A 12,452-nucleotide genomic window follows, 5' to 3' on the forward strand; every position below is an offset into this window, starting at 1 on the left:
AAGAATTTCTGAGTTTGAAATTTTCATGAAAATTTTGAAAATTGCTACTAAACATTTATGGCCTCTAATATCCTAAAAAAGTAACAGCATGTTCACCAAATGCTGTTAATATAAAGTAGACATGTTATAGATATGAATTAATAAATAATAAATGACGTATTACTATTTACCTTATTTAGAGAGACTTTCAAATTTAGAGAAATGCGCTTTTTTCAAATTTTTAACAATATTTTGGAGTTATTCACAAAAAAATTCTAAAGATATAAACTCAAATTTACCACTAACATAAAGTGGAATATCTAACGAAAAAACAATCTTGGAATCACAAGGATATGTAAAAGCATTCCCAAGTTATTAATGAATAAAGTGACACATGTCATATTCATAAAATTTGCCTTGGTCCTTAAAGCCATTTCAGGCCTGGTCCTGAAAGGGTTAAAAACATATTAAAAAGGAGCTGAAAAGCATACAAAACATACATCAGATGGTTTACAAGGCAGATAGAGTGGATATTGTATGCTCTATATACTGAGCAAATGATGGTATGTCAAGAGGTGCAAAAATGCAAGTAAGTAAATGAGCAATATACTCAGAAAGTGCTAAAGTAGAACTATGTGTATTAGGCTGGGTTCACACTACGTATTTCAGTCAGTATTGTGGTCCTCATATTGCAACCAAAACCAGGAGTGGATTAAAAACACAGAAAGGATCTGTTCACACAATGTTGAAATTGAGTGGATGGCCGCCATATAACAGTAAATAACGGCCATTATTTCAATACAACAGCCGTTGTTTTAAAATAACAGCAAATATTTGCCATTAAATGGCAGTCATCCACTCAATTTCAACATTGTGTGAACAGATCCTTTCTGTGTGAGGACCACAATACTGACTGAAATATACGTAGTGTGAACACAGCCTAATGCTGCAAGTGCAGACTAAAGTGCAAACTAAAGTGCAATATCTGTGAATAGAAGTTTGTTTAGTTTATCTCAGAACACGGTTATTCACACTCTAATAGGAATGGGGGATATGAAGTTTATCAGTTTATCAGTTTATCAGTTATCAGTTTAGAATCCTACATAGGAGTTATTACTCCCCTGCGCAGATGTATAAAATGCATCTTAGGGAGACTTTGTGTTGCCAGCGCTGTACTAACTCTGAGGCAGATATAGCCCATATGTTTTGGGATTGTCCAGCAATTCAAATATTTTGGAATGAGGTAGCAGGGCTCTTAGCTACAAAGTTGGGCTATAATTTACCTTTAACTCCTTATATAGCCATTTTGGGTGCAACTCCTATATTGTCAGAGCGTGATGATGCTATATTAGTCTTAAGAACCCTATTCTATGCTAGACTAACTATTCTGAGAAATTGGGTGAATGTTGACCCGCCATCAGCGAAAGAATGGGTAAATGTAGTCTCGAAAATAAAGAAATATGAGCATATCTGGTACACTAGAAAAGGGATGAAGGGAGAAAGGGCACACTCACGGGTCTGGCAGAAATGGTAGTTTGTGGGGTTTTTATTTGTTTTTTTTTTCTCTCACGAGCCGGGGAGGTGGGAGGGTTGGGATAGGTGCGGGTTTGGGAAGGGGAGGGTCATAAAAATAATTATAATGTAGTAATGTTTATTACTCATTGTGTATATTTGTGTAACTATGTATTTATTTTGTAAAAGATGAATTAAAAAAAAAAAAAAAGTGCAATATCAAATACACAGTGTATAGCTGAAGAAAAATAAATGTAGTCAAAAGAATATACTTAGACCTCTGGGTGTAGAAACATTCTGCCTGGTAATACCACTTACCCAACGCTGCGTTTCGCCGTACAAGCTTTATGAAGGGACTTGCAGCATTATACACATAGTTCTACTTTAGCACTTTCTGAGTATATTGCTCATTTACTTGCATTTTTGCACTCTACCTGCCTTGTAAACCATCTGATGTATGTATTGTATGATTTTCTGCTCCCTTTTTAATATGTTTTTAAAATAAATTTTCTGTATGTAATAAAGCATTTATTGATACATTTAGAAAATTGTCCAGCATTTCTTGGTTGTAGGTTATTTGTATTGTTCTGATGCGTATGGATATGGGTTATTAGCGATCCTATTTGGGTCACTTAATTTACATGTTACAAATCGTTGCAATCGTAACGACTTGAAGAACATATATAACAGGACAGTTTTACCCCAGGGCGAACGGCGTAAAAACAAAACCCCTCCAAATAAAAAAAAAGTGTGTTTTTTTTTCAATTTCACCACACATTTAAATTTTTCCTGCTTTTGCAGTGTACTTTATGAACAAATTCAGCCTGTCATTGCAAAGTACAATTAGTGGCGCAAAAAATAAGGGCTCATGTGGGTTTCTAGGTGAAAAATGCAAGTGCTATGGCCTATTAAGCACAATGAGGAAAAAATGAAAACACAAAAATTGAAATTGGCCTGGTCCTCTAAGGGTTAATGGTTTTTTGTCACACAAAATATTAATGGCATATCAAGACATACACCTTTAATGACTAATAGCCGAACGATCATCTGGCCGTCAGCAACAGCCCCCCCCCCCCCTCTGTATTCTCTATCCCAAAACAAAGGGGTCAGGCAGGGATTTCCATCATGCCCGACCCCATTATCCACCAACATCATCTGTCGGTGGACGGTTGGAAGGGCCCCATACACCTCACACAAATGGCCAAACTCGTTGTGGGTACAGTCAAAAATACTTTAAAGATGTTTGGGAACCTTTATGGGAGGGAATGAGGGCATTTCTGGAGAAGGAGAAAAGTTGGCAAAGATATTCAAAGGGTAACTGTCATTTCAATGTCATTGTTCAGAAATCAATAAATATTAATAGTACAGATTTTAGGAAACTCTGTAACAGGGTTTATTACTCAAAAAGCTGTTTTCCTACTTCAGAAGAAGCAGGATTTCTGTGTCCATTATTCTCTATGGAGAGGGGAGGGGTTGAGGGAGTGAGTGAGCACAGAGAGGAAAAAAGCAGGGCTGCACAAAACAACATACTGCAATCTTTTCTCAGCAAGCTCCCAGATAAGTACTGACCTTTCTTACCTGTGAATCCAGCGTTTTATCTTCCCGGACAGTCTGCAAATGACTGGGCTGCTTCTCTGCTCTCCCTTGCTTACTCATCCCCCTTGGCCCCTCCCCCCTCCATAGGTTATAATGGACTCAGCAAACCAGTCTTCATTTTGCTCCTCTGTAATGAAGACTGCTTTGTCTGATAATGAGCAGATGAGTGAGCGGGGGAGGTAGGAAAACAGCTTTTTGAGTACAGAAAGAGGCTCTCTTTTGCCTAATAAAACCTATTACAGAGTTTCTTAAAATCTCTTATACTACTGATTTGTAAAAAAAAAAATTAAAAAAAATGAAATGTTAGTTACACGTTAACTCTAAATATTTAAACTCTACAAAGTTTAATTATATTAATTAAGAACATGCAACCATTTAACCATTGCTGGATCATGTAGATGTCATGCACACTTACCTGTGGCCTTTTTCCTTGTTTCCAGCTGTATTTTTTATTAAGAGTTAGTTCACGGGGCAATCTGATTGATTCAGCTTTCAGGCAATCCAAATTTGGTGAGGACAGTACTTCCATTAACATTTGAGAGCTAGCTGCCAACAGGCTTTCAAGAGAAGGTCTAATGTGGCAGCTTTGCAGATCTAGTAAGTGGAAAAAAACAGACTTTAACATGAGCTTTTAAGCATTATCTCTAGTTTGACAGTCACAGACTGACTTAAACACAAACTCACCGTCCATGTGCTTTCTTCTCTCACGCTCACTTTCAGCTATTTCACTTAGGAGGACAATGCCTTGAAGAAGTGTGCTGTCTGCCGATACATCAGGAACCAGAACTGCTGTACTTCTGGGTGGTAGGCAGCAGGCCTGAGGCATTTCAGATGCTGCAACCAATGCATTCATACCAGCCAGTGGATCAGAAAGTTCTGAACACATGTCTTCCTCTTTACAGTTAACAGCTCCAGATGTCACACTATCTGTACACGTGCTTCCATTTATCATAGTCAAATCTCCAATTTCACATGTTCTGGGAGACTGTGCAACATGTTCAGTTATTGCTATTAAATTCATATCAGTACTTGGAGACTCAAAGGTATCAATGAAGTCGGTTTGAGTTGAACATGTACCTTTTCCAATGCTAAGATCAATTTCGGAAACGTAAGGCAAAGGATTTTCCATCTTTTCTTCATCACCTTTCTCAGCTTCTTTTGCGGGCTCTGCATCTTGAAAAAAAAAATGTTGGCATTCCTGGGACACTGTACAGATGTCTTCATCATTAGAAATTTTACAACTTGTAACAATAGGTAAAACTTCTGTCTTAATTGTATCAGTTGCTGAATCAGTTGTCTTAAATTCCTCAGATATATGGGCAGTTTTTAGCTCCAAGGGGGTTTCAATGTGACAAGCCTTTAATTCACATAATTTTATAACGGAAGGAAAACTTTCTGCAATTTCAACATTTGTTGGTTGATTTATGTAAGAAATCTGGTGCTCCGTAGATGGTGATAGACACTGCACTGAGTATCCACTTGTAGCACCTGAAAAGAGAAGTAAATTATGATCTACAAAAGCTTCTGTTGTAATTAGTTTAATGGGGTTATCCAGCGCTACAAAAACATGGCCACTTTTCACCCCTCTGCTCAACTGCAAACACCACCTGAACAGGAGACAAGAGAGGGGGAAAAGTGGCCATGTTTTTGTAGCGCTGGATAACCCCTTTAAGACCAAAACCATAAGTACTAGGTTTTTTGTACAGGCTAAGTGGACATCTGACCTATTTCATGACTTCTAAAGAGATTTAAACTTAGCTCTTTGGATGGAGGACACGAATATCTCAGTACTGTACATGTAACAGTCCTGTACTTTAAAGATAACAGTAGGAACTGCATAAACAATTGATAATATTCAGTTATTAAGAAGAAGTTATTAGTCCAATCGTTACAGGACCCATCCACTCTTGGGACCAACCACTCCTACCCTATTTATTGTGTATATGTCGGGGCTGCAGCTCCACCTAACAGCTGATTGACAGGGGTTCCAAGCATAGGTTATCAATGTAAAATGCTTAAAAAGCCCCTTTTGTTCCTAAAAAGACCAACACAACACAACCAGATATTTGCTAAAATTTTAAATAATTAAAAAGCTCAATGTGACCCACAAAAATCAATAAAATTGGGTAGGCTAAAAAAAATATATATAAAATGCTGCTTTGCTCTAGTCATGAAGGCCCAAAACACCCCTGGTGATGAAAGAGTTAAAAGTAACAAAAGTATGGATTTATTATCACATCAGAATGTCAGAAAGGGATGCTACCTGCTCAGAACCATCCTCCATTAGGCCCAACTTTTATATGTTAAAAGATGATCATGAGTTAATAAATGACGGATCAGCCATGTCTGACAAAATCAATTATCTAGAAACAAACCTTTGCGTGAAGACGTGCTGCCTTCCTTCACGTCTGAATCTTTCAATGACCCTTCAATGACTTCTACTTTGGTTGGTAAAACAGAGGCAGGTGGCTGTTTGTGTCTATCAAACGACTGTTCTTCCAATTGGGTTTTTATATGAAGAGGAGAGGAAGCAAACACACTGCTGCAGGAACTAGAGGGTGAACTGCACAAAGACCTTTCCTTATTAGTTTGGGAAGATAAATCCACAACTTTTCTTTGACCTAGTTTTATCTGCTCCTAAATATGGGGGGGGGGGGGGAAAAAGAGACAAATTCTTTCAACCAGATAAACCTTAATATTAATAATCACAAGAAACAAAATTGTCCTTACTCTTAGAAAAATAAGAACCACAGCTTTAAAAACGTATCAGCAAGTGCGGTCAGAAATGCTACGCCTTAGAACTCAGCAAGTTTTACTATACATCAGAGACCAGAGGCGAAGATACCAGTGGTAATGCCATTCTAAAGGCGTACAGTGACATATTTTGGCTATATCATCCTGCTGAAAGCCAAAGGGGCCCTTTTTTAGCCTTTGTTAGGATAACAGGAGGCTTAAAGTGACATTGTCACCCCCTCTTTGCATTATGACTTCTCTACACAGGAGTAAAAAAGGTACATTTAGCAGTTTTCATACCTTATTTTACATCATACATCATATGGCTTGTTCCAGTAAAAAGTGATTTTTTATCATCTGCGAATTGTGCTACCTGGGCGGGGCCAAAGTCCCACTTATCCCCGCCCACAATATCACTGTTGGCCCCATGAAGTCATCGGCATATTGGCCCCGCCCCCTCAGCACCCATTGGTAGGGGCTGACCTAAAGGGGGTGGAGCCTAGACCTTTAGGCTGGCCTGTTCCAATAGCTGTTGAGGGGCGGGGGCCTATGCAGTGATGACGACACAGGGGCGGGGCAACGTTGATGTTGTGGACGGGCCAAGTGGAGCTTTGGCACAATCCGCAGATGATAAAAGATCACTTTTTACTGGACCAAGCACCATGGAGCGGCTCAGGAGGGGGTAATGCCACTGTCAGCTGTAACAGGGGCATCTATACAACTGTGCCAGCTATTTGTAACTAGCACTGCTGTAGCGGAGGGTGGACGAGCTGAGGAGGAGACACAAGGGGGGACACGCAGAGGACATCACAGGCACTTAGCTCGCTGCCTGTCATGTCTCCTGCTGTATACTCTATGATAAGCCGCACTGCTGCACGGCTTATCATAAAGTACCGAACACCATGAAATCCTGGTATCGAACCAAAAATATGCCCCAAGAATCGATAGTAGAATTGATTTTTCGGTGCATCGTGCATCCCTACTCCTGATATGTACACTTTTTCCCTCCCATTATTGACCGCTTGTTGTCTAAGTTATAGGCCACCGCTCTAGTCTAAAGGCAATGGTCTAGCTGCTGTATATAACACTTCTAATCTTGTTATGGATCACATAAGAATCAACAATTGGTATCCATAACATCAACAATGGTTCCAAACCAGCATGACTTTACTGCGGGCAGATCATGTCAAACTATACTCATTACTTTCTTTGATTACATCACAAAAGTTTTGGATGAAGGTGGTGCTGTGGATATCTGAACTTCATAGAGTCAGATATATGACCGGGCACATATCTGACTTGTCTTTTTGGTATTAGTTTTAATTGTTATATGTAAATTACTTTCACTGGAATAAAGTGTTGGTAAGTGTTGCTGATTTTCTTATTTAGGACTGACACTATTACACTCCATGTTTAACCAATTTAAAAGGTGTGCAGGCTTCTGTCTATGAAATGAACACAGTAGAAGAGGTGTAGGATGGACAAGATCCAGCATAACTGCATAACTACCTGTTTTTAATGCCATCTCCACTGCCCTAAATGGTATCAACTCACAAAAAGTTAGGGTTATTTGGCTTATGGGTAGAGTTTATAGAAAAACATAAAAAAGAAAATTGATGCTACAATGCTATTATTATTAATCATCATCATCATCAAGTAGTACAGCATTAGGGTGCATTCACATGTACTGGATCCGCAGCGGATTTCACGCTGCACATTTGCAGCAAAATCCACTGCGGATCCAGTGCCATTCATCCCTATGAGAGCACATACTCGCAGTGGGATTGACATCCCACTGTGAGTACGTGAGTTAACCCCCCGCCGCTCGCCACCGAGAACATACATTACCTGCTTGGTGCCACGGCTGCATGTGAGGCTTACATGCATGTGAGCATTACATGCAGCCGCAGCGCCGAGCAGGTAAAGTATGCTCTCGTCGGCGGGGGGGCTAACTCACATACTCACAGCGGGGTGTCAATCCCACTGCGAGTATGTGCTCTCATAGGGACCAATGGCACTGGATCCGCAGCGGATTTCGATGCGGATCCGCTACGTATGAAGGCACCCTTAAAGGGGTAATGCGGTGCTAAACTTTAATTCACAAAATACAACACATTACAAAGTTATGCAAGCAGCTGATGACGCGGCAGAGGGGGGCCAGCATGAGGAACGGATGGAGAGGTCCCGCCGCACTACCCCTTTAATGCAGTAGCATGCAATGTGATTTCCTCACTTCAAAATATTTACTAAAACAAAATCCAACAACAGTGGTGGGTATAAAAATGACAATCTCTCAATAACTTGTCATGTGCCCTTCAGCATCAATTACAGGTTGACACTGAAATACTGTAACCCTAGCCCTAGCATTTATATGGAGATATGCTCTAAGCCAAGAACAAGCACCAAACCATGCCTGTTACCAGCTTAAACAAAAAATGTTGATGCCCAGGCATGATAGGAAATTTAGTTTTGAAACAGTTGGAGGGCTACAGGTTCCCCTTCCCTGCTCTAAACACTAGGGGAGTGTGAACAAACCTTGTACAGTGGTTGTCCATGGCAACCAATCAGATTCCAGCTTTCATTTTTCAGAGATAAAAGAGGCAATCGGCTATAGGCAACTTCCCCACTCCTCCTTTGCAAAAGGTTTGAGAACACCCTCCTCCCTAAATTCTATGCAAGCAGTTGGTAAATACAGCTTTGTATAACACATGTACTGTGACAGAGGATATAAGCCAAGAAATCCCATCAGTAAGTAAAGTAGAAGGACACCAACTTATGAAGTAAATATCAAAAGGCCTTACCGTGAGTTGTTCACTCCTCTGACATTCTGGAGAATCGTGCTGGGTTTTCCTTTGAAAATCCTTAGCTTCCAATTGTGCATTTCTCTGTAGTTCTAAGATGTCAACATTTCTCTGTAAATCTAGAACATCTGGTTGTTCAGTTCTCTGTGACTCAACATTATCCAGTTGTGCACCCCTATGTACATCTATAGAATGTGCTGCTTGCTGCTGCAGCAACATGTACAGTTCATGTTGTCGCATTAGATGCTGTTGAGAGAAAAGTTGAAGCTGATGTGCATGCTGGATTGAAGTGTGTGCCGATGAATACATAGAAGGCCAGAGAGGAGACGTTCGATCGAGTATATCTGCTGAGAAGCACAAAACACAGAATATGAATACACAAAGAAATGCAAATTTCAGAGAATATGCACGTCAAACACTTATTTCTTTTCTATCAAACCTGAATTAAATCTACAAGTCACGTGTTGCAGTAGTTTTTGGTTTTTATAAGTGACCATTGCTTGAAAAAAAAAAAAAAAAAAAAACACACCAGAAGAAACGTTTAACCCCTAGAGGACCAAGCCCAAAATAACCCAGTGGACTGCGACAATTTTTATTTGCATTTTCATTTTTTCCTCCTTGCCTTCTAAAAGCTCTAGCACTTTATTTTTTTTATCTATAGGGCCATGTAAGGGCTTGTATTTTTCAGGAATGGGTGTATTTTGTAATGGCGCCTTTCATTCTACCATGACATGTATGATGGAACCCCAAATGTATTGTTTATGAAAATATAAATTGGTGAAATTGGAAAAAAGAATGCAATAGTGTAACTTTTGGGGGGTTCCTGTGTCTACATAATGCACTATACGGTAAAGGGACATCGTAGCCATTATTGTATAGGTCAGCCCGAACACAACCATATGCAGGTTTACACAGATTCTCTAATGTTTTATTTCTTATTAAAAATTAATAATTATTGATAAAATGGGCCTATTGTGACTGTTATAAAGGTTTTAGTTTTTCACCTACGCAGCTGTATGGGGTGTAATTTTTGCGCTATGATCTCTAGTTTCTATTAATACCATATTTTTGTAGATCGGATGTTTTGATCACTATGAAGCACTCTCCGCTCTGGAGTGTGCTTCACAGCACATTGGACACCCAGGACGTACATGTACGTCAGCGTTCATTTGGCGTCCTAGATCGTCTAGGTACTCTCTTTCCCAAACGTTCAGCAAGTTCGCTAATCGCTAGTCATGTTGTTTTTAAAGGGTCTCCACTGGGAACCTGCTCTTTCTGTTACTCGTTTATATACCAGTGTATCCTGAACTCTGTATTTTGGGCTTTAATGGTGACGAAATGTAGGAAACTCCTTTTTTCATAGGCATTATGCGCACCTACCTTGAGGTTGAGGGCTAACTGGCTCCCTTTAGCCTATTCCCATCTCCTGGAGGTGGTTGGGAAGACGAAAACAGCCAGATCTGGCAAATTGTGCAATTTGTGTAATGCCCAATTATGGGAGTTGTGCAAATGTTGTAGCCCATGAGCTGTACTTTTTACATAACTCTAGTGGTTGTAACAGGCCAGAGAGAGCTGAGAAGCCCTCAATCTCAAGATAGGACCTGCATCTAGGGGACATATGGCATATCCAGGATCCCTTTAACTTTCAAAACAAAAAAGTTCCTTACATAAATGGCTACACCATTATCCCTCCTCTCTACTCTGTCTTTCCTGTACAGCGTGCACTTTCATTTCAGATCATGAATAACAATCCGTAAAGGGGTAGTTCAGCAAAAAAAAAAAAAGAAAGAAAATCTCTCAGAACAACTAGTGGCAGAGAGTGCCAGATTTGAAATTTACTTCTATTAAAGAATTTCCAGTCTTCCAGTACTTATCAGCTGCTGTATGTCCTGCAGGAAATTATATTCTTTCCAGTTTGGAGAGGAGGTTTTCTATGGGGATTTGCTACAGCTCTGGACAGTTCATGTCACAGACAGAGGTGAGATCAGAGATCAATGTGTCAGACTGGAGAAAATACACCACTTCCTGAAGGACTTACAGCAGGTAAACATTTTTCTGTTGATGGATACCTGGCCTTGGTTTTTCCCTTGTCATTACATTGACTTATAGGGCCACTTAATATGGTGGTTTCTCTACAAGTCCTTCCCAGAGGGATATCTGGCTAGTCCAGTGTATCGAGACTCTTAGAGGCTCCACGGCTCTCCTTTGGAATATTTATGTTTCCCAGGGAGCAATGCACCTAGGATTTCACTGCGTTGAGCGCTTTAACTAGCAGCTGGCAGTGTTATCTTTGGCTGGTCTCCCTGAGATAAGTGATCTGTTTCTCTTAAGACTGAAAAGAATACACCACTTCCTGCAGGACTTACGTCAGGTGATAAGTACTGCAAGACTGGAGATTTATTTTAACAGAAGTAAATTACAAATCTCTGTAGCATTTGTAACTTTGCAAAAAACAACAGTACAAGCGATTATTAGAAAGACTTTAATAGATTTTATTAGGTATAAGAGCTTCCTTCTCTGTTCACAAGGCTCTACTCTTTCCTCTCCCCTCACTTATGTGTTCATTATCAAAGTAAAGCAGTCTACAGCAGAGTAAAGAAGAGTTTGCAACCGCCAACATAGCCTATGGACAGGGAAGGGGCCAACAGGGCTGAGAAGCGAGCAGAAAAAGCGGAAAAAAAAGACTGCAATTTGCAGACTTTCTGGAAAGAGAAAATAATGAATTCACAGGTTAGACTGCTCAGTACTGGTCTGGGAACTTCTGAAGGTTTGCTAAAGTGATGAAGGATTCCTGTTTTTTAGTGCCTGTATATTCTATAGGAGCCAGCACAGAGACTAGTCTGCATTCACACTGCAACTGCGCATAGGAAAACAGACACAAGGATGGAGTTTGCAGGGTGGTAACCAGGAGGAATGGTGTCAACTCTTTCAGCGGATGGCCAAATTCAGCTGAACACAGAATGGAGTCTATGGCACGACGGAGATGCACGCAGGCTTGAGAGACTGAATCCGCAGCGGGTTATCTGCCCGGATTCTGTAGTGTGAACCCAACCTTATAGGTTCTCTATTGCCAATTATAAGCTATAAATTACATACTAAGAACAGTAACCATTACCATAAGGTTACCAAAGAAACCACACTTCTTACATACCAAAATGTGATATATGTTCAGCTGGAATGACCACAATTTGGCCACTGCGTGGTTCTCTCACAAAATTGTAAGCAGATGGGAATGGTGCTGCTACTCCTGGTGGTATTGATGGGTTAATTCCTTGGTGAATAGTGGGATGAGCTAAACCTGGAGAAGAAAAACAAAAACAAATCAACCTAAAGGATTCAACATATGGGATAGTTAAAAGGGTTGGCCACTTTATAGTAAAATTGTTTACCCCCAGTCGAAGGACACATAGCGTATGTTGGGGTGCTGGCGCCCCGGGGACATTCTTATGTGGATAGCTAAGCTGACTTTTAGTTACTGTATGATCAAAGCAGAGCTACAATATTAATGGCTGGGATTGTTGCATTATGTAATACTAAGCACTTGCACTTTATTGAGACCAGCGCTTATAGTCCTTATATGCTAATCATGTTGTAATGCTGTGTGCAATATTCCTAAGGCTGGGTTCACACTACGTATATTTCAGTCAGTATTGTGGTCCTCATATTGCAACCAAAACCAGGAGTGGATTAAAAACACAGAAAGGCTATGTCCACACAATGTTGAAATTGAGTGGATGGCCGCCATATAACAGTAAATAACTGCCATTATTTCAATATAACAGCCGTTGTTTTAAAATAACAGCAAATATTTGCCATTAAATGGCGGCCATC

At 40.1% G+C, this 12,452-nt stretch overlaps 1 protein-coding gene across 5 annotated transcripts in view; it reads right to left on the reverse strand.

Moving 5' to 3' along the window:
• Window positions 1–12,452, reverse strand: part of TNRC18 (trinucleotide repeat containing 18) — a 139,647-nt gene that overhangs the window by 71,487 nt on the left and 55,708 nt on the right. For 4 of the 5 annotated variants that reach the window (XM_069983549.1, XM_069983552.1, XM_069983548.1 and 1 more), the window contains exons 7-11: window positions 11,773–11,919; window positions 8,622–8,968; window positions 5,463–5,724; window positions 3,772–4,575; window positions 3,503–3,681 (exon numbers count right to left, since the gene is read on the reverse strand). In XM_069983549.1, coding sequence (XP_069839650.1) covers window positions 3,503–3,681; window positions 3,772–4,575; window positions 5,463–5,724; window positions 8,622–8,968; window positions 11,773–11,919 — 1,739 coding nt within the window. The remainder of the gene's footprint in view (window positions 1–3,502; window positions 3,682–3,771; window positions 4,576–5,462; window positions 5,725–8,621; window positions 8,969–11,772; window positions 11,920–12,452) is intronic. The other variant, XM_069983550.1, reaches the window with a different exon arrangement.

The sequence above is a fragment of the Dendropsophus ebraccatus genome, chromosome 9 (genome assembly GCF_027789765.1).
Source record: "Dendropsophus ebraccatus isolate aDenEbr1 chromosome 9, aDenEbr1.pat, whole genome shotgun sequence".
Taxonomy (NCBI): Eukaryota; Metazoa; Chordata; class Amphibia; order Anura; family Hylidae; genus Dendropsophus; species Dendropsophus ebraccatus.